This window comes from Nanorana parkeri, unplaced genomic scaffold, assembly GCF_000935625.1.
Source record: "Nanorana parkeri isolate BGI_ZX_2015 unplaced genomic scaffold, ASM93562v1 scaffold1080, whole genome shotgun sequence".
Lineage (NCBI taxonomy): Eukaryota > Metazoa > Chordata > Amphibia > Anura > Dicroglossidae > Nanorana > Nanorana parkeri.
This window is the reverse complement of record NW_017307348.1, coordinates 386,831-410,352: the sequence shown is the minus strand read 5'-3', so window position 1 is coordinate 410,352 and position 23,522 is coordinate 386,831. Positions and strand designations below refer to the sequence as shown.

General features: G+C 42.6%; 1 protein-coding gene across 2 annotated transcripts in view; it reads left to right on the top strand.

The window, feature by feature from the left end:
- NGEF (neuronal guanine nucleotide exchange factor) overlaps positions 1 to 23,522 on the top strand; it is a 99,139-nt gene that overhangs the window by 22,300 nt on the left and 53,317 nt on the right. The window contains exon 2 of one of the 2 annotated variants that reach the window (XM_018567666.1): positions 1,165 to 1,234. In XM_018567666.1, the coding sequence (XP_018423168.1) occupies positions 1,165 to 1,234 (70 nt within the window). Of the gene's footprint in view, positions 1 to 1,164; positions 1,235 to 10,988; positions 11,395 to 23,522 lie in introns of those variants that run through there. The other variant, XM_018567667.1, reaches the window with a different exon arrangement.

Below are 23,522 nucleotides of genomic sequence, written 5' to 3'. Positions count from 1 at the left end.
ATAAAACAGGAAAGAGTAGAAAGGTCTGTCAGGATTTAAAGGAGAAGTATTGGGAGAGTAAAACACACTCTTCCCAATACTTAGAGCTGGGACACTGCAGCTGTCACATGCCGGCTCTCTACTAAGAGCTGACTGATCATGTGATTACTGATTTCTAAGCTCACACTCTTCTCCTAGCAGAGAGCGGTGGTAATTGTCAGTCACAGCTCCCTGCAGGGATTCCCACCTCCCTTCTCTCTATTCCTCCAGTGCTCATTGGAAGGACAGACAGGGGAGGGGGATCTAGAGAGGCAGATGAGCTGTCAATCAGGCAGCAGGGTGGATCCCAGCAATATTGTAGGGACCCTTGCCGGGTGCAGCGCACCTCTGTGCTGCCAGCATATAGCAGCCTATTCTTATTCAAAAGTAGCTCTGCACTTTTTTTGCTTCAGGTATTGACCTACAGGCACCTCAGTACTTACATTTTATTTATTTATTACTGGTATTTATATAGCGCCGTCAATTTACGCAGCACTTTACATAGTTGCACATTCACATCAGTCCCTGACCCTCAAGGAGCTTACAATCTAAGGTCCCTATCTCACATGCATACATAGAGGGCCAACTTAGAGAGGAGCCAATTAACCTACCAGCATGTCTTTGAAGTGTGGGAGGAAACCGGAGTACCCGGAGGAAACCCACGCAAGCACAGGGAGAACATGCAAACTCCTTGCAGATAGTGACCCTGGGATGTGAACATGTGAACAGGCTCAATGTATGGGATTTTGGGTGTTGAGAGTTTTGGAGCTTTAAGCTGCAAGCTGCAAAACACTGAAGTGTGAATCAGTGCTAAACATGTATTAGACATAACACTCACTGACAATCATTTAATGGCAGGACCACCAAATCACAGTATAATATGTAAGAATTATTGCTGCACCTATGTCTGTGTAAACAGCATTGTAACATCTACTCTATGTTGAAGTCACTGATACCCCAGCAGTAACTCATTTTTCTTTTAATTGGCCAAAACAGTCCATTTGTCTTCTTGTTTTATGATAATCAAGTAAATTATTGAATTGGAACCTCCATAAAGGATATGCACAAGCCAGCATGAAATTACAGGGAAAACACAAAATATGAGTAAAGAAGTTTTGACTAATAGATATCTCTACTTCTCTCCAGGGCACCAAGGACACAGAGAACCGAAAAGTATTCATTTAAATGTGGAGAACAAATCCTCATCTGTAAACAGGTATGATTCATCACAATACAGCTCAACCATCAGAGAGTAAGGTAGAAATATGAATGTCCACACATGGATATTTATAATGGTATACAAACTGTCACTAATAATTGTATATCCAATTCATAACAGTTTAATGGTGCAATATGGAGCTAAATTTTGATATATTCAACTGAAACAGTAAATGAAAGGCTTGCAATTTAAAGTGGACTTAAACTTTTAATTGACTTTTAATGTCAGCATAAACTTACCCACTAGCGTTAATCAGTAAATTAAGTTCCATAATATAACCTTAAAGAAGAAGTCTCACCTTGCATTATTTTTCACAGCTCAGTCACGTAGCTCCCACTGTATATGTTACTTTTTACCCCATTGTTCTGTGTGCTGTAGAAACTGAGATACAGACTTTGACAGTTCACTCCTCTTCATTGCCGACCATGCTCTGCATACAAGATAGCCCCTTAATTGACAGATCTCATCCCACTGTCTCACAGACTTTGACCGTTCAGAGGCAGTGAGATAAGATCTGTCAATTAAGGGGCTGTCTTGTGAGGAACATTTGTTCAATAAGGGTGTCTTATAGAGGAAAATGAAAAACTATTTCGGTGTCTTTGTTTGTGGATGCAATCATACATGTGATACATTTTATAGTGTTTACAGCTGTATTCCAGAGAAAAAGCAAATGGTTTTTATGGGTTATTGCACATTGCCTTTTGCCTTACTGAATAAGCCATACTGTCTTGTGCACAACAATTTCTCTGCAAATAACTGTATGAAATTACTGTACTTCAGTTTAAAAATAGGTAAGCAGGGGTCACAACTAACTTCTTGTAAGGTTAGGTCACATATTAAAATGTTCACTATTTCACAATATGTTTCAGACGTTCTTCAGGAAGGATACATTTTTACGTACAGTCCAGAAGGACAAGTGATGTTCAAGCCATTATTCTCTGATATGGGTTGGTTGTAAGCAGGGCCAGCGCTAGCGCAAGGCAACATGGGCACTTGCCTTACGGCGCCAGGGAACAGGGCGGAAAATTGACAGAGACAGTCGCCCGATCGAGACCAGTGTGTGGGCTGCCGCTGCGGGCGGCATCTGAAGGACGAGTCCCCGCCGGCCGCAGCGGCGCTGACCTGTGCAGTCTCACGTCTCAGTGACAGTCTCACTGTCCTTGGCTACGTCCTCCTACGTCAGTGAGTGACGTAATTGACCCCGCCCCTGGTTCCCCTGGCCGCTCAGCCGCATGTGAAGGAGCGAGGGCTGCAGCCAGGAGGCGGAGCAACAGACGGACCTGACCAGCAGGCAGTGCGGCGTCATCCTGGAGGCGACGGCGACCTGTTGAGGGACTCGGGAGCCGCCCGGTGGTGCACACATTTGGAAGTTGGAACCGAGCGAGGAGGCGTTTTCGGTTCACCCTCTTATGGTGACCCACCCCAGACCAGACACATCGGACTCGTATTGGGAATCGGGATCGGAAGCTGGCTGAAGTTGGAGCGGTATGTAATGTAACAAAGAAAAAGTGCACGTGGTATGCTGCATTGTATTGTATTATTTTGTATTGTATTGTGCATTGTATATTGTATTGTGTATTGACAATACACAATACAATGCACAATACAATATACAATGCACAATACAGTATTGTATTGTGCATTGTATAATATATTGTGTAAAGTGTATTGTATTGTGCATTGTATATTGTATTGTGTATTGTATTGTGCATTGTATAATACAGCGGCACAATGCTGAACACCAGCAGCTATAGAGGAACAACAAATCCCAGCAATAATACATTATACAGGCTGGTTAATATAATATTGCTGGGATTTGTTGTTCCTCTATAGCTGCTGGTATTCTCCACTGCGCTTAATGGAGCACAGATATAATGTATGGTGTGTGTGTGTGCGCGCCGGGGGAGGGGGCGGCAAAATGCTTGCACCGGCCCTGGTTGTAAGCTACTGCCATAGATACCTAGTCTGTTCTCTGAGTGCGTATGACTGCACCTGCCCCAACGATCCGCCTATAACATGGCTGATTTGTGGAAAGGGATCAGTCTTCACACAGCCCTGAGTTAAAAAATTAGTTAAAGGGTGAAGAAATGAAGCATATCTATAGCCAAAACATGTTTTTTAGTTTTGGATTGTGGAAGGGAAGGGTTAGAAACTTTGTTGGATTTTATTGCCGTCAATGTTCCTGCTGTGAAGATTCAACCTTCTCCATTTGTCCTAGTGAACATTGTCACCAGTACAGAATGTGGTGGGGAATCAAATTTCAGTTGTCACGAGAAGAAGAGGTGAGATAAAATCTTTCAATGTGAGACACCTACTACAGTGACAACTAAGGGCCCATACACACCAGAAGCATTGGGGCTGCCTCTTTTCCAGCACAGCCCCAATGCATAGACAAGGCATTGGCACATCAGCACTATGCCTATCAACGCACACCAGCATCCACACCTTTGGTGAGGCTTGCAGTTGTGAATGGGCCCTAAGAGAGGATTCCCACCCAACATTTTACAGCAACAGCCAAAAGAAAATAGTAGTCAACAGATATGGCAGTTGCATGTTGGTTGATGTTACTGGATTATTTCATGAGGCATAGAATGCATAGGAACTGCTTTTTACTCTCTTTTTTGCTTACTTTAATTTAAAATTTAAGTTCCCTGTCATATATTTTCCTGTAATGTGTCAATCTACTCTAATATGGAGGAGCTGCCTTTGTTTCCATGGCAATAAGAAGACATTGACATGTCCCTTCATCTGTCAGAGCCAGTGATATACACATATTTAGCAAAAAGATGTACTATGTTATGTGGGTAAAATAGCAATCCAGGATCATATATGAAACTGTATTTAAAATCAAATTCTATACAGAACTTAATAATGCCAATTAAGCAGATGCTTCCACGTGTTCTCATGACATCATATAACTCTGATTCACACACCCATTAATAATAAGCCTGTAATTACATCTATTTGCACAAGCAATCAGCAATATAGAAACTGCACACACAGCAATCTTCTTTTACATATATACAGGAAGTGTTATTCCTTATATCTGGAAAATACATTTTTGCAGGTATGAAGGCTTTTTCTTATATGTCTCCATACCTATATTCTTTTCTAAAGATCCATTTGGACTATGGGTTTCATGCATGTGCCTTAACACAACACTTCACGTTAAGTCAGCATATATATTCCGTTTGGTTTGGCAGCGTATTTTAACATGCTAAAAAACACAATCTCGTATGCGTTGGGGTACATTGGCATGGTGCAATAGAGCTGCGTCCAAATCCGTAGAAAGATATGAAAACAGCATTTTTGCATCTGTGTGAATGAGCCCTTTAAAATATTTTTATTTGCAGGTTGTATATAAATGTTTTTAAATAGGATACATGTAAACTGTTATTGTATAAAGCAGGGGTCCTTAAAGTGTTTGTAAAGCCTAAACCTTTTGGGTTTTTGTTTTTCAATTTTAAAGACCAGAAAGGGGACAGAGGAATAATTACAGTTGTATCTTGTCTCAATGTTTCTTACAGATCTTGAACTCTAGGCACACAGCTAAAGGCTATTGCTTGCTTAATACCCCACCTTTACACTGTATATGAGGGGCACTTTGTGCAGGTGTAGGGTAAAAGATGGGCCTGTTGGAAAGTTGGGGTGCAGAGGGTGGTGAGTATAATGTGGGTGCAGGCACAGTGGGATATGAGAGAAGGGGAGCGCAGTGGGTGGGGAAGGAAGAGGGGCCCAAGGGTGATTGGTGGTGAGCGAAGCCAGGCTGCAGGCACCGTGGGTGGTGAGGAAAGGGGGTGCAGGCTGATAGGGTTGTGAGGAAAGTGTGGCTGCAGACACAGTGAGTTTTGAAGGGAGAGGGCTGCAGGCATAGTGGGTGGTAAGGGGAAGGGGGTGCAGGCACACGGGGTGGTGGGAGAAGCTGGTCAAAAGCGCAGTGGATGGTGATAAAAAGAGGGCTACAGGGTGTGGTGGGTGGTCAGGAAAGGGGGCTGCAAGCATGGTGATTGGTCAGAGAAGGGGGTTACAGTCACAGTAGGTGGTGGGAGAAGAGAAGCTGTGGTTGACCTGGATGATAAGATAAGAGAAAGAGGGATGTAGGTGCAGTGGGTGGTGAAGAAAAGGGGGCTACAATCACAGTAGGTGGTGACAGAAGGTGGGGTGCAGGCTGCCTACAGGTGATTAAATTATAGTAATATGCTTCTCTAAACAAACAGTGCTCACTTGACAATACGTAGGCACAAAATGGCAATCCTGGCAATACCTGACTATACAATCAAATGGGCAATTGTTATAATGCACAGGCAACACACAGGCAAGCACGACAATCCACATGCAGCAAATGAGTAGTTGTGGCAATTCTTGGGCATCAAATGGGCAATCGTGACAATACATGGGCAGAAAATGGGCAACTGCAACAATACGCAACTGGAAAATGGGGATTGTGACAATATTTGAGCAACAAATAGATAGAGGCAGCTACTGGTTTTCATGGTGCACTTTGTTATCCTCTGTTATCTAGCAGAAAAGCATGGTGCAGGCACTGTGAGGTGGGATATTAATCCGCCTAGCTGTGCATTCACTCCCACAGCACCCCCTTTTGCCACTGGCTGTACTCATGGAGAACTATACCCCCCACCCCAGTATAGATATGCCACTGGCATAATGTATATTTGAACTCTTGTGATTTACACACATGTATGTATTGCATGCCTGGAGTTGTACTTTAGGTAGCCTGTTATTCAACCTACTAACATCCACATAACTTTTTTTCTTGTTTTGCAAAACTACCCATTTATTCTTATTTTCTCTTATCCCCTTCTAAGACTTTATTTATCGAAATAACACATATTATAATATAACTTTCTGGTCATTCTGGCCTAACAACTTTTATTTTATATGGTGTTTTACAAGCCATGCTAGTTCTAACTTGTTATAAATGTTGAGATCTCAGTCTGTGTCCCAGAATGCTATGAAATGCTTCCTTCCAGGGAACTGACAAGACAAGCCGTGGCTTACCGGAGAAGGGAAAACAGGGACACTGAAATTGGATCACATGGTGTACTGGCCAGAGAAAAAAAGATTGGTTTATTCAGAATGCAAACACAGAATATCAGTATAAGGCAAAATCAGTGTTTAAGGAAGAGGTGCAAAAATAGTATTTCCATTTTTCAGATGATAAAGGTAGAACAAGTAAACATGGTGTTATTTTGCAACTGATGCATTTTCATTGTGTGACCTTCCAGACGAATTTTAGATCTTGTCTATATTCTTACCAATACAATCTCTGAGTGGTGAAATGACTATTTTTTTCAATGTGGATGGTTGCAATGTGAAGCTTATACTGGCAAGCCTTAGACATGTGAATCTGTCATAAATATGGGACTTACATCTATTTGCACAACAACAATATGGGCATGTATATGATAAAATAATACATAAGCAGCGGTTACGTTATATGGGAGGTGGACAAACTTATACAAAATTCAGGACCTAGTTTGTCCAATCCAGGAGCCAGCCAACTAGCAAATACCTGAAACGTTAGGCATTAGCTGTCATTGTGAAGGAGCATTGGCTACCTGGCTCCTAGGATTTGTCCAGCCCTGGCTGTAGGTATAAAACCCATATGTCAACATGGTTAGGAGAAAATATAGGTGGCAAGGGTGACTGTTGCTGGAGACACAGTTATGTTGGAGATATTTCCACCTTCCTTCAGCTTCCAATGCTGACCAGATCAGTAGGAGGCAAAGAAAAGTGTGTTGCCACCGCAGCCTCTTTCATATTTATGTATCATGCATTGGTATGTCCAGGCCCGTCTTTAATACTGATCGGACCCTGGGCAAACATTTTCTCCCCCCCACCAGGAATTTCTCTCACTTCCCCAACACCGAGATATTTTCACTGATCACATACACAATATTTCCCAAGTTGTGAGAGTAAGCATAAACTTTGGCCAGCTCTTACCTGCCTCAGTCAATCCCAGAACAGTCCTCGTGCAGTCGTGCCAGTCAGCCTCAGTCTTTCTTTCCGGATGTCTGACTCCCCTGGGCATGTGTGAGGCACCCGTACGCACGTCCTCCAGTGAAGCCCGTGTGACACTTACATGTCACGCTACTCGAGCGGGGGAGGAGCTACACCTGTAGTATGCGATCGTGCAGATCGCATAGGAAAATACGTTATGGCATTGCGGCTGCTGCCATAACGTATTTTACTATGCGATCCGATCGGCAAGTTTCTGCGGGCTAAGGGGCAGCTGCTTTGGGCTCCACAACCATGACTGGGCCCCGGGCAACTGCCCCCTTTGCCCCGCGTTAAAGACGGCCCTGGGTATGTCCCTTTGCCTACCCCCTTCCCTTTCCATCCTTCCCTTTCCCTTCCCCCGGTAGTTATACCAGCTCTTAGTCTGCCACTCCCAGCCTCCCCGTGCCCCTGTTATTTTTGTTTTTACCCTCATGGTGTGATGAGCTACATCCATGGACTTAGAAGGCATATTGTTCTAATATGCTTTTTCACCTTCAGAAAGTACCCAGAAACATCCCTGTAATGCACCAAGCCTGGAATAAACTACATTGGATTCTTCTTGGTGAGTTGCCATACTGTCTGCACAGACTGGGCCACAGGAAGTATGTAAATTGCATAAAACAACATTTAAAACCTAACAGGTACATGCTGTTGTTGGGGATTAGTGCCTGTTCCCAGCAGTGATGCAGGTGTGCATTGTGCATCCACGCTGTGATGTGTTGTAACAGCATATCACAGTGCTTACTTTAACTAAATTGAAAAAAAACACTTTGTTTATATCTATGCTCAACACCATGTTGCGATGTACTGCAGCGAATTGCGTTGCATAATGTAGACATGATGCATTTTTATGTAACGCACCAACGCAGTTGCATGGTGTGAACAGAGCACATAGAGAATAATGGTTCTCTCAGTGGCCTTGCGTGGAGCTTGTGTAGATCAACACAACTCAATGCACCCGGTGTGAAAAAGCCCTAAAACAAATCTGTTCCTTTGCACATTTTTCTCTCAGTACAGGTTTTCTTTACAAACTCGTCCAAAATAAAGGTAATCCAGTTATTGCTAGATAAATTGGGAAACAGTTATGTGTCTGTATGCCCTCCCTGATGTTTCATGGCTAAACCTCAATGGGGGAAGTTTTTGCGGTCAACCTCCAAGCTGATTCTTGAGTGCTCACTCCTCCTCACTCCACAGACACAGACATGCATGTTTGATCTATGTAAATGTACACATTAGTGTGATTAGTAAGATCACTCTGTGGTCAGTGGCTGGATAGTGTGCCAGTCACCATCTGATGTCTGCAGATACTGTATAGCTGGCCATACACTGTTATATTTTTTGGTTCAATCTGCGGGCTGAATGGAAAAAATATAACAGATTCCTCCAGTCACTCTAAACAGTGTAGATGAACAAATCTCCTGCTGTGTCCTTTATATTCTGACAGAGGCAGGGGTGCCACTGTCAGAATAACCAAACAGTGACAGGGGCAGCCACTTGGCACTAAAATTTCTGGCTCCTTTGATTTTCTGATCGAAGGATCCCAGATGGAAGGGTAGTGAAAGGGCCACCCAATGAACACATTTTGAACAAAATACAATTCTTATAGTGTATGGCCAGATTTATGTCCTCAAATGACAGATTTCTAAACAGGCAGATCCTTATCAGTTGTACATTTCCCCCTAGTGCTCATTCACACTATGTGCAGTGACCAGGACAGTTGTTTTTTAGGTGCCCGGTTTACACCCAAGACTTGTAGTGGGTTGCAGAAAAGTACAGACGTGCTGTATTTTCCTGCAAGGCACCAGAGCTCATCTGAAGGCTCCATCAGTCACTTGAACCCAACATAGTTTTAATACATTACCTTTAATGTCCTTTTGTGACACTTCAATGAATTAAAAAAAAGAAAAAATGTAAACAGTGCGATGTGTGCAAAACACCACCCCCATAGACAGTGCATACTAGCCTGTGCAAGAAACCACAGGCTAGTGTGAACAGACCCTTACATGCAAAGATTGGTAAACAGGCATGGCCTGTGATACCAGCATAAGGCCCCGTTCACACAGTCTGATCAGGAGGGGATCTGTGCATGGATTCCCTCCTGATCGGAGCAGTTCGGATTGGATGTCATCGTTGTGACATCCATGTCCGTCCAATTTTTTTCCTTTATCTTGTGATGGAGGAAACAAAATGTAATTACTGGACCCCATGCTGGTCTATGGAGATTCACATGTAAACGGACATGTCCAATTTACATCAGATTACCCCCGATCTGCCACAATGAGGTCTGGCAAAGCGGAACTCTGTTCCATTTGTTTTTCTGGACCTGCCTGGAGCAGTGGGTAACCAGGTGCAAACAGACACCCATCCATTTAGATCCAGCTTTCCATAGACTTACTTCTCGTTCACACCTAGGCGTATTGCATATGCACGTCTGTCGCGCGACCGTCACGCGTTTTTTTACCGTGATTCGTGGTAAAAAAGTCGCGCAACAAACGCGCGTTTCCGAAGGCTACTTGGCTGTATACCAATGGAAACGCGCAACAAAACGGCCCAAAGTAGTACCTGTACCTTTTCAGGCGTGGGCCGTTTTGTAGCGCGTTAGGGACGGGCGGAAATACGCCACGGTGGGAACTAGACCATTGAATACAATGGGATTTATATTTTGGAGCGTTTTGTAGAGCGTTTGTCGAGCGTAGAACGCGCTACAAAACGTTCAGGTGTGAACGAGGGCGGGTGGCCGTACAGTGTTAGATTTTCATTCGAACAGTTTTGTTGCTGCCACGAACGCTTGTTTCATTATACCACGAAATCCCATCAAGAATAGTCAAATGTCAATTTCAGAAATTGTTCGTTAGCCATAAAAACCTATGCAGAGAAAGTATTCATTTGACCTAGGCAGCTTTCTTTTGCGCATGTGGCAGAGGCACTTTGGACGAATGAAAGCCCCACTCAGTCATCGAATTTTGTTTGGTCAGAGAAAAATTTTACAACCTGACCTGATTTCGTTCACATTAGCAAAAACGAAAATCGGTGCTGTATCATAAACTGTTCAATACTCATTAGAAAGATCATTCATGTATGATTTCTGAACCAAAATCGAACAAAGTATGGCCACCTTTACATTGGGCTTCCCATCAGATCCACTTGAAAAACTGACAAGCAGACCTGATTGAACTGCCCATTTGAAAAAGCCCTTACAGAGAATTATTAGAAACAACATAGTTACGATGTTTACAAATTCGTGTTCAAATCTGCCTGGGCACACAGAAATAAATCCCAAGAGAACACAACCAAAAAAAAATAATGTGCAATAAAGCGGATGTACAACACAAGATTGTTTTATTTTTTTAAGGCAGAGTAAAGAGCAATGATACGATGCAACATCGAATAAATATCTGACATGTCATCACAGAATAATTGAAGGTTGCCATGGGTTACTGCACCTTGCTCTTCCTGTAATTTGCAGCCTGATTAAACAATTTCCAGCGTGCTGCCAAGTCCCTGTGCTTCTTATAAATGGGTTAAGAGGTCACCGATCCCATCCTCGAATATGACAACTAAGTCCAACACCTTTCTTACAAAGAGAACCCTCTCTTGTTACATTGTTTCCCGTTCTATTTCTGTCTGCTGTCTAAACACCTATTCTGCTTTTCTCCCTCCTCCTCATCTTCCTCCTCCTCCTCTTTGCTCCCTCTCTTCTCTCCTCCTCTCCAATTCTCTCTCTTCTCTCTGTAAATCCCATTCTCTTTCCATTTTTTCCTTTCCTCCCCACAATAATTGCCCCCACCCTTTTTTTTGTTGCTCTCCTCCTCTGCCTGCCCTTCTTCTTTCCCTTCTTCTTTTGCAGTCCTCTTTTCCCTTATTCTACACTTTGAGCAAGAGACAGAGCGAGAGAGAGAGAGAGAGGAGAGCGAGAGAGGGAGAGAGACCTCCTCCCCATCCATAGAGTCTTTTCCTCCTCGTTTCCCTGGTAACCACCCGGAGTGCAGTCTCTGCCTGACAGCAGTGTCCCCGCACTCTCAGCGCACTTCTGACTGTCTGAGAGAGTGCAGCATGGAGCCCCAGGCAGTGTCCGACGAGGGGGAAGCACTTGCCTGTGACCCTCCAAGTCCATGTGAGGAAGACCCCATCGAAGGGTGAGAGAGACAGAGCTGGGAGGAGAGCGCACGCTGCCGACAGCTAAATATAGAAAGCGTGCAAACTGCTGACAGTCACCAGAGTGTGTGATAGGATGTGTCGGCATGTGTGTGTGTGTCTCTGCATGTCCGTCTGTTGTGCTCGTCTATTATTTTCCTCTGCGGATGTTTATCCCTGGTTGCTGCATGCCTGCCTTTAATGCAGAGGTGTCACGCAGGTGACCATACACCTAGAATGTTTCTGAACAGGTGTGTGTCACTCTGTGACGGTGTGTGACATGTTGACATACCAGTGTGATGGAATGAGGGTAGTATAAGTGTGAGTGCACAATTGGGTGTACATATAGTGGGTCCATATAGTCACCCACCTATGCACATTATGCACTGCTTGAATGCGTACTCCTACAGGCACTGTGACACATAATAATGCAAAGCTATTAATAGTAAGATATGCATATCAGGACGTCTTTAAGCCGTCCTGCGGATGGTAACGGAGTGGTTTTGACCGAGTACCGGAATACAGATTGGACGTGTGTAAAGAGTCATGTGTGAAGTGTGCTGTGTTTGCTGTGTAGGGGTTCGCCTCTGACCCTGCTTGGCTTGTGCTCACTTGTTTAGTAAATATCATAGTACTTACCTTTTACCCTGCGAACCGTATGGGTATAAATAAAAAAGCATTCAACGCAAATAGGATTGAGACGCTGCATGGACTAATTAGCGCGCACAAATATAGATTCGTCCCAGCTGGCCGGGAAGAGTGTCATCTCTCATTTCAGGAGATTTGTCATTTTCTGCGGTACAATGGTGACACCCTCATATCGAGTGGCATGGAGTATGGCCCCGGTGTAGTCAGACTTTTTCCAATCACACCAATGTGGGCTGGATAATTGTAGCCACGCGGGGTCATTTAACCACGTGCAGCGCAGGTGCGTCAACAGTTAACTGCGCCTGTTTGTGCACTTTACTCTCCTACATTTATTGTTCGCTCGCTTTACCTAACAATATGGGTATGTATAGGCAATTTAATTCCATGCTGCATGTACCATCGGGGATGGCCCTGCACGTTGGAGTTATGAAAGTGATGCATATGGAATTGGAGTGAAGCGCGCCCGTGTTTAATCATGTGCTTGGGAATTCGGTTGTTTCAAATGAACACGGGTGAATGCCAACAGCATTCATTATCCAACATGTTCAAAATATTGATATTAAAACTGAACATTCATTTAAATATTTTAATCAATAGCCACAAAGGAGATCAATCCACTTTGCATGCACCAAATGCCTTTGCTAACCCAGATAATGCCTTTTAAAAGTAGCAGCAACATCATCATTGTGTTGTACATAGCTTATATAGAGAGCAGAGCTGTGACAGGGGCCCGGGAGGCCCCGCCCACTAATGATGCCTGCAGAAACCTACAGGAGGGGGTGGAGACAAGACCAGTCACTCTGCACAAGTAGAGAGAGCAGAAGTGAGCGTTTTTTTTTACAGGAAGCACCAAATTTCACACTGGATTACTGCACACATCTGAAAGAAATACACAAAGCACACCAAGCTTCAAGGAGGAATACACGTCTCTTGTACTTAGACAATATCTGCTGATCCCGGAGTTCAGCTTAATGATCCGTTTATCTTCCAATCCCTGTAGCTCTACTATAACATCTTCTAGAAATGGTTCACTACCCTGTGTCCTTTGCTTCTCAAAGAGACCCTGTCACCACCATAAAACTTAAACACACAGTAAATCAAGTATGTTATATGTTTGGTTGCAGCGTTTTTCCTTTCCAAAAATGATTTTTTTATGCACTTGTGATGCACCTTTGAATTTGTAAACTTGGCTTGTGACAAAATGTGGCTCCAAAGGTTCATATTTGGATATGTGCCTTTGTAATTGAGAATTTGATTTCTTCAGGAAGAGTCAATCCCCTAACGCCCCTAACGGTATAAAGCAGTGTGGAATAGGCAATGTACAATATTGGATACGGTATAAAGCAGTGTGGAATAGGGAATGTACAATATTGGGTATGGAACAAAGCAGCGTGGAATAGGGAATACACAATATTAGATACGGTATAAAGTAGTGTGGAATAGGCAATATACAATATTGGGTATGGAATTAAGTAGTGTGGAATAAGGAACGTACAGCATGGCATATGGAGGGTACTAGCAAAGATATTTTTGTATCTTAATGGAATAAGGCAGGCTCCATTCAGATCTCTCAATGGGGACCCGTGGTTGACTGTAGTGAAACCTTAGCTGATTGATCCCATGGTATGGGCCCCAAGAATGAGGAGACGTGTGTCTTTTGTTATATTGTGTACCATTCAGACCCCTATCAGCACGGACACACATTGAGTGCAGTGACTCCAGTCGGTCCCCCGGTCCCAAGCACGAGGAGAGGTGTTTTTCCTTTTTATTAAAGCTGTGCCCCATTCATACCTCCCATCAGTGCAGGCCTGTAGTGATAGCAGACAGACAGCTCAGCTGATCACTACTGTCACTTGTAAATAAGCAGCCAGGGTAGAGTAATGCTTACACTGTTCACTTCCTCTGCCCAGCTCTGCATTAGATGATTCATCAGTCAGAGCCTGAGTGAGTAGTGTAACTTTCTCTGCCCCAGCTTTGTTTACATGTGACAGCAGCGATCGGGTGTGATGTCTGTCCCTGAGGGTGCACGCTAACAAGAAATTTTAATGGGGCACAACTTAGCTAATAGGGGCATTCTGTGGGGAAGTGTGGGGAAATCTCTCTAATGAAGCCCAAGATAGCAGTAACAACCTGACCAAAATTTAAACCCCTCCCCACTCTAAAAGAGTCATAGGCCTGGAGAGACACTTGTGGATGATGCCTGGTACTATGATGTGAAACAGGTTTGTTAGCTTGTGGGCAAAGATTTTCCCAAATCTGTCAGATGCCATTTTTGTGAATACCATGGATCTGAGAATCTGAATGTAGAACAGTTCTTGCTGCCAATAGCAACCAGACTTTATTTTTATACCTACTGCACAAAGAAAATAAGCAGCATCTGTTACTAAGGGCAACCACAGCAATCCTTTCATCAGTCACTTTGTGTGTGTACTGTATGTTTTAGCCATTGGCTGTCTTGCATTACCTGAAATTAACCTTTGGCAGTCATTGTTGACAGATAATTAATTTTTCATTTATTCCATTAAATCAGTGACAGTTGAATGAGGTAAACGCATTCAATTAGATATCTTACTGCTTTCAGTAAATTTCACATGCAATGTTGGTTGAATTCTGTGCAACTTGCTGTGAACAGAGCTCCATGCAGAGGATAATGTCATGATCATAGTACCTGTGTGTACATACTGCTAATGTGTCATGTACAATGTCAATAATGGTTCAGTCTGATGAAGGGGTGGCAACTCCAGCCCTCCAGCTGTGCTTTTACTACAAATCCCAACATGCTTCTGCCTCTGGGAGTCATGCCTGTAACTGTCAGTCTTGCAATGCCTCATGGGATTTGTAGTTCTACGACAGCTGGCAGTGCCCACTCCTGGTCAAACGGAATACGGTACTATACTAAAGGTTGTATTCATGGTTGTCCAATTATTCTGGTCCATTTCCCCCCCCCAAAAAATGTCTGTTTACATTTTTATTGAAATTTCTAGTGATTGAGATGCATGTGTTGAGTAAAGCCATTGGGATAAATTGTAGTGTTTATGAAGTACAGCAGGTATAGCTGTTATATGAACAGATATGTGTGAAACCTCCCAGGAATGTTCCCCAATAATCAGGCAGTTTTGAGGCAGCTCAATTGTTTTTTTCAGAGACATAGAAGATCAATATAATGTACCAATAAGGAATTTAATTTGGACAGATGTGAGACAGAAGTAGTCAATGCCAGGGTTTGGAATTTTGGAACAGGAACAAGATTAGCTGGCTTTCTTGTTTTGTATCCTACCTTAATGTTAGCAGGACCTCTAGGACCATACCTCCATAACTCCCAACTGTCCATCCTTTGGAACCAAATGCCTCTTTCCCTCTTTCCTCAGTTGTCCCTCTTTTGGTCTGATGTACAGATATCTATGAAAATATATACCTACCTATATATCTACCAAAACTTTATTCTGAAAAAAAAAAAATCAGGGTTGAACCAATCATTTTTGGCATATACATTCTGCATGGTCTGCATAACTAGGGGCATGGCAGGGGTGCGTTAATTGCCTGAATACCTTGTGCTAGAAGGAGTCACTCTTTCTTATCTCAGAAATCAGAAAGGTGGGAGCTCCTATGATAAACCTTGGATTCTTTCATACTTTATTCATGGGTCTAGATTGCTGCACTGACCACAGATTGTGTTTCTTTTTTTTTTTTTGCTAACATGAATGTTCATACCAGGGAGATCTGACTATGCATGCTAATGCCTTAGGAGCACGGGAAGGGACCGCTACTATACACCTCCAGCACTAGTCTAGCTCAGAGGAAAACACTTGAAATTATCATGCATTGCCGATCATCCCCTAGGATCAGTTGGCTGGAGGTGTCTTGTGCTATCAGTTGGTGCTTATTGACATGGCAATCATCACCGTAAATTGTGACTATTATATTGGCAATGGAAAACAGAAGATCATTTGATTACTTCCCCTGCTATCTCTGATAAATCTAGTCTAGTTGTAACTGTCGGCTCTAATTCAACGCTGTTATATTGGCAGTGAAAGTGAACTAGAAAATTTCAGAACTTCCTCTCTAATTTTGGAGAAATCTCTACCATGGGTGATTCAGTGCTCTCTATATCAACTGTGAAGCTTGTATTACTATATGGATTTCTTGGCACCGTTGGCTATAGTTATAGATATTTTTAGCTGTTTGTTTAGTTGGGCTGTGAGAATTGAACAGGCCATTGTTTTCTAGTACTGAGTGGGAATTATTGGAAAAAGTACAGACAATAGGTAATCCGCCATTAAAGCTCAACAGCTTTATCCACCTGAAGGACAGATTGGCTATGTCGGGTTCTTTCTTTTTAAAACTGACGTAAACCATGTTACTATGTGTCATTATCATTTCTGTTGGATTGCCTAACCATGGGCAACATAGAAAGATGGCCCTTCACCTTTTTTGAGTTTACAGTCAATTACCAAATTTAGAGTGACCAGGGAGCATTTGGCTTGCTAGCCTTCTACTGTTCGACAGGACAGTTATTGCCAAACAACTAAACACACTAAGCTAGAACATATACTGTATATAGATACGTGGTTGTCAACTTATGAGGTATAGAGAGCCTTAAAGTGACACTAAACTCAGAAGTTAAATCCTAAAAATGCATTCAAGTACCTTAACTATTAACAAAAATCTATCTTATTTGTGTATCACTCAGCTGTAGATCCTCAAATCATCTCTGAATTGGTGCTGACACTGTCCTTCCTTCTGGAGGGTGGCTCCTTTTGTACGCCATGGTCCCTGTGTGTGTTGTAAAGAAGCCAATGCTCCAAGCTCACTCTCATGATGGACTACAATCTCACTACAAATTAGTAAACTAAACATAAGATTGTAGTCCATCACAGGAGCGAGCTTAGAGCGGTGGCTACTTTAAAACACACACAGGGACCATGGGAAACAAAAGTAGCCACCCTCCAGAAGGAAGGACAGTGTCAACACCAATTCAGAGATGATTTGAGGATCTAGAGCCGAGTGAGACACAAATAAACTACAATTTTGTTAATAGTTAGGGTTTTCAATGGTTTTAAGATTTAACTCCTTACTTTAGTGTCACTTTAAGAAATTAAAAAAAGAGATTACAGCACTGAGCCTTCAAAAGCTAAGCACCAATTCAGAGACGATTTGAAGGGCTGCATAGTATGCAATATTTATAATGCTACAGAAGACTGTCAGAGACAGCAGACCTGCTACAAGTGATGTTAGAGACTGGAGACCTATTTCAGGAGACAATCAGAGACTATAGGTACTTGTTATATTTGATTGCTAGATATCACAGCATTACTACAGCCTATTTGCAAATCAATTCTCCCACTTCCACTTCTGGGGTCTGCAAAGGGCCCCACAGTATCCATCAAAGGGCCGCAGGATGGGCAACAAGGATCCTTTTCTTTTCCCTATAAACAATTCTGTAGGCTTTGTTTCACTGCCTTGCTTCCTGCCTACATTTATATTACGTTTGTTAAAGTCCTGCAAGCCTAATTTAAAATTGCAGTTGGCATGTGGAAGGTTACTAGAAAGATAGAATCAAGTAAGTCAATTAAATTGAAAATGTATTTATCAGACTTTGAACAAACAGATTGATAATACAAAGGGTGTTTTTTTGGCCTGGAGTTTGCTATCACATGGTCCCTCTTCCCATCGTTAGGTGATTGTATGGCAGGCTCTCTTTACTGCCTGTGATGTAGTATAGATTATATATAGATGTAATATATAAACAAATAGTGAAAAGAGGCTCTGGATCTAGATTGCCCCAACAAGCTATCATGTGTAAAGCCTGTGATAAAATAATCACCATGAACACTGATTTAAAAAAAAAAAGAAATTGACCCGCAATATGGTAATGTTAATAAACATTTTCTAATGATACTGGGGGCGTTGAGACAAGATCCACTGACAGATCCTCTAATAGTATCAACAGCTAGGCCAGTTCTCTATTATTTGGCGGAGCAACAAAAAGACAAATGAAAAGCTTCAAAATATGCCGCTTTGTCCAGCTCTGTACCCAAACAGCATGCCCAGAACATACTGTAAGTTCCCTCCGTCTGACATTTATATACAACGTCTAACATTTTCCATAATCACATGCTCTTAAAGAGCCATTTATTTACAGGTCAGGGGAAAAAAAAGAGAAGCATTTTGTTACTTTGCTGCTAGGTACCAGCTTTTATCAAAGAGACTTTATTTGAGAGGGCAGAGTGACAGGTTCTCTTGTAAGTAAACACCTCCAGCTAATGCAGCTTCCCCACACTTCCCTGACGCTGCTGGACCATTACAGTGCTGAATCTGTGTAAGCTCCCTGTCACATGATCTGAATGGCCAAAGTGAGGGAGTCTTTTTAAGGAAGAACTCCAGGCAACACTTTTATTTACCCTTGCAGTGGGGCTACTCTAGCACTGCAAGGGTTAACTGTTCCTTTTTGTCTAGGTGCTAAAAAAAAACAGTTATAATTACCCGATCCTCAGAGCCTGCTTGCTGTTAGACTGGTCCTTCCAGCCTCTCTCCCCCTCCCCATCAGTGGCCTAAGGTCCCATCAATCATCAAATTATATAAACTGTGTGTAGAGGTGAGGACACAAAAGAACATTCCAGTGGCGCAGCATAGGAGGAGGCAGGCTGGAGGAAGCGCTGTCAAAGCCGGCCAGCTCGGAGGATCGAGTAAATATAACTGTGTTATTTTAGCACATAAATGCAAACGAGCACCTAACTCTTGCAAGGGTCAATACAAGTTTTGCCCAGAGTTCTTCTTTAAAGCCCAACTCCAGCCAAAATGTGTTATTACTTTTGGGTAGAATGGGGAAGGGTTTGAATGTCTGTTGCTGTCTTTGTACCAATTTTGACAGGTGTCAGAACAGCAAATGCAGGCAAATCTGTGCAAAAGGGATGCAGTCAACAGAAAAAAAATGTTTTGTTTTTTTTACTAGAATGGGAAACCTTTAGAATCTGTGTCAGGTCTGCTTGCGCCCAACTTAGATGAATAACGTGCTGGATTCGTTTGACACTAGTTCATTTTAATACTTTATTGCTGTGTAGTATGTGTATAGGGAAATGCCACAGGTGGTGCACGTGCAGCACAGCCTTCTTGGCCAAACCTCTTACTTCTAACTAAACCGGAAGTCCGGTCGTTGCAGATCTCGACTAGTTGGAGCTTTCGACAGAGCACCGGCGCTTCCATCTTCTGCCGGTCGTCTTCCAGGTTCGGTGTTTTCAGCCTCTTGATTGGCCAGGCCTTGATGATGTAACTCCCACACATGTGCATTGGAGTTACCTTACATTAGCATAGAACATTGTCGAGCTTGTGAACTGAGGCCTGTATGCTGAAATGTGTGCATGAGGTGCACAAAAGCAATTAAGGCAGAAGAGACTTATAGAGCGCCCTTGTGTGCACCACCAGCACCCCATCAACCCCACTTCCTCCCTGGAACGTGACCACCGAGAGCTAACCCACCGCCACCTCCATCCAATTGTGGCCACCAGCTCACCCACCCTGCTTCAGGTGGCAATTATGCTAGTGACACCCCTGAGGGCACATAAATGGTTGCAAAAAGGCAAAGTGTGTCACTTACATTACCACACAACATGCGGTAACATGTGCGTAGGTGTGATGGGGTTCTAAGTAAAATTCTTATCTATGTCATCAGAATCTCATATAAGACACAAAGAGATCTCACTGCTCCAATTTTCCAGCCACATTCATGTTTTGAAGACTCCAATGGTGCTGGTCAAACAGGTGCGTTCTCACCTCAAACCGCTTTAGTGTCCAAACTGACCACACTCCAAGGATCTCCAATAATATTCCAAGCTTTATTAAAATCCACAATGAAATATAAATATGTAGATATACACCAACACTGCAAACCCCCAGTACTCCGAAATCCTCGAATGTGTTTCACTGATAGACTTATTCATAGACTCTCATAATTAGCATTTGAGGAAGTATTTATGAAAGTGTATATAAAATACCCTAATCAAAAATATGTAATGGAAAAGCAGAAATGTTAGGCACGACTTAATTTTCATAACCAGATTTAATCACACATACGCATTGTGGTAAGATGCAGTAAACACTCTCTGTGCAATGCGTTGTGAGGCAATTCATTTTGAATAGCACTCCAACGCACAGTTACAACAGCAGGCAACAAAAGGAAGTTTCATGTACATATTTTGGTTTGTTGCCGTACATTGGCTGTTAACACAGCACAATGTACCTGTGTGATATAAAACATTTTTTCCGCAAAGCTTATGGTGTATGACCGGACTTCTTTCTGTGAGTAACACAGCACAAAGGACTTCAATGAAGTAGCTGAAAGGTAATTTTTAATGCAGGCAGTGTTAATACCTGAATTTTACTTGGTATTATCCTCTATATAACAGAGCTAAGACTGGGAGGAGGAGAAGAAGCATGAGGATTATAGGAACGGTCTTGTTCTATTACATAATTATGCTGATTATATCATAAAGATATTTTAATTTAAAGGGATAATAATGGACAGAAGGAAAGGTTTGTTGGCCTTCACAGGAAAGGTTTGTTCAATATACACACACCATATCAAAAGGGCATAGACATGACAGGGTAAGGCACAGCCGTCCTATGACCCAACCACCCACTGCTGACTACAACCCTTAACCCCTCCATGACCCATGCCCACCTTAAATAATGGACCACACCAGGTTGGATATAAAATGGCTGTAGCAGCCGTCTATTATAAAATATCTTTAAATAATTTCCTCTTGTAATTGAGCAAATAGGCCAGAGAGATCTGACATTTTCTAAATCATTTTTGTGGATAAAGAAAGCTGCAGAAGTGAACTGACCTTGTGCTGACTCCCAACTGCCTGGATCACCCCTCCTCCTGCTCTAACCACCCTGGATGCTCCTCCTGGACCACTTGACCCAGCCAATCACGGTAAGTGACACCCGAGCACCTTCCTTAGGCTAACTTAACCCTTTCTCTACCTGACTGCCTGCCCACCCTGTCATGCCGTCCTTTCGCCTATTCTTTTGCCTTTTGCTCCAGGACTTTCTTGATTGTCAATAGCACTACTAGGTACCGCTGGCCAATTGTTGTCTTCGGAAAATATTCATCAAACCTTGTCTGATATCTTTATTCAGTAAGAAAGGCTGACAGAGGTGTCTATTCCTTGCCCCTCCTTCCCACTCTGTAGTATAAACATTCATGCTTGTATAAACGGATAGTGCATGTTTATACATCATTTCAGAAGAAGATCTCTCCCAGCCAGCTTGTTTTACCATCATCAAAAGCTTCATGACATTTTTGGCTGAATGCGCATGGGGCAGTTATGTGCGTACTAGGATTCCTGCAGCAGGACCCCACTGAGTCGGCGTAGTCATCCATGGTATGATTACATGCGTTTTGGGATAGATGGTTGATCCTGGATACAGGTTAGAGGGACAATCATCTATCCTAAACCGCATGTAATCATACCATGTACGATTACATGCGGACTGCCGCTTACAGATGTGGCCCCTGTCAACCGGTCTTTTACTTGCATGGATACAGCAGCGGCATCTGAACGGGGTCACCTGGCATTTCTGCCATAAGCATCAGTAGGTTCCTGCTGCAGGAAGCCCAGAACGCAGCACATGTCCCAGTGTAAATGGGGTCTTAAAATGGTGCCCCCACACAGTGGGGCTACAATAAAGTGCTGTACCTGTAACAACAAGGGATATCTTAGCTTTCATCTTTTAGCATAATGAAAAGCTATTGGTGATTAGTTGTTTTGCTAGGTACGTCTGTGCTGTATATTCACATGGCACACATACTCTTATCAGATTTTATTTTTCATAATGTTTGGGCAGCAATAATGTGAATATTAGTTGATTCAGAAATCTCCAATATCAATCTCTCAAAGGACATCCCAGTGTAGTGAGGAGCCAATATTACAGGAAAACTAGAACATTAATTGTCTTGTATTATTGCAGTCACTGGCAGTTTGCACAGTAAATTGCATTAGAAAAAAAAATGTGTGTATGTATATATATATACATACATACATACTTTGCAAACGTTTTAGGTGTAAAAAAATGCTGTAAAGTAAGAATGCTTTCAGAAATAAAAGTGGAGTGTAATTATGCACCAGATACAGCAATACGGCAGTCATTAAATATTCCATCCTCTTGTAGCCTGTGGTGGACCATAGTAATTATAAGGGAGATCCCTTCTATTTTATACTGGATATTAACTTTTTGTATGGAATTAGCTCAGTCGCTCTCCAGCTGCATTTTTTATGTAACTTATCGTTTATTTTTGCTCCACTACCCACTCAATAGTTTGTTTTAATCAATTAACAAAATGGAAAGTAAATGAACAGAAGAGCAATCCAAATCAAATCAATATTTGGTGTCACCGCCCCTTTGCCTCTAAAACAGCATCAATTCTTCTAGGTAGACTTGCACACAGTTTTTGAAGGAACTTGGCAGGTAGGTTGTTCCTAACATCTTGGAGAACTAAGCACAGATCTTCGGTGGATGTCGGCTGCCTCAGATACTTCTGTCTCTTAATGTAATCCTAGACAGACTCCATGATGTTGAGATCAGGGTTCTGTGGGGGCCAAACCATTACTTCCAGGATTCTTGTTCTTCCTTACTCTAAAAATAGTTCTTAAAGCGGACGTTTACACTAAAAAAAATTAAATTCTACCAATGCATTCCTCTATGTATGATGATTAATAATAACATAGACATGTCAGGTGTAAAATGCTGTGATTATGAAATATTTACACTTGCAGAGCATTCACTTCCTGCTTTGAAAGGGCCAAATGGCTTCAGTTTGCCAAATCAATGCACACTGGGATTGCCTTGTCATCAGCAGAGCATTGCTGGGAAATCTCATCTGTAATCTCATGAGATCTCAGGGAAAGGTATTTTCCTCCTCTGAGATGATGTGCATGGTTACATGTCCTAGTCACATGTCTAGTCACATGTGCCAGAAATCCAGTAAGTAATAGAAGAGCTAGTAATCTGCCCTTAGTAAACAGGGCCACTGTCAGAAGACTGGGAAGAAAAGAGAAATAAGGTATGTAAAGAATACAAAGCCGGAAATTATCTAGAAGTATGTGTTTGTAGATTGTCATTACTAAACATTTCTAAATGTGTGTTTGTTGTTATTTCAAAGATACGGGTAAAGGTCCACTTTAATTACATTGGCTGTATGTTTGGGTCGTTGTCCTGCTGCAGAATAAATATGGGGCCAATCACATGCCTCCCTGATGGTATGGCATTGATCCAAATCTCCAACTCTATCGACAGACTTAGAATGGAAGTGACACGGTCTCAGCTGTTGGAGGCACGCTAGGCTCAACGCGCATGCGCCCTTGTGTTATAATTTTTCTCGACCCATGCAATTTCTCAACGGCGTCACTTCTGGTGCAGCCACGACATCCAAATCAGCTGTTTTCCTGATGCCCTTTCTTCATGCTTATGTGGAACTGGA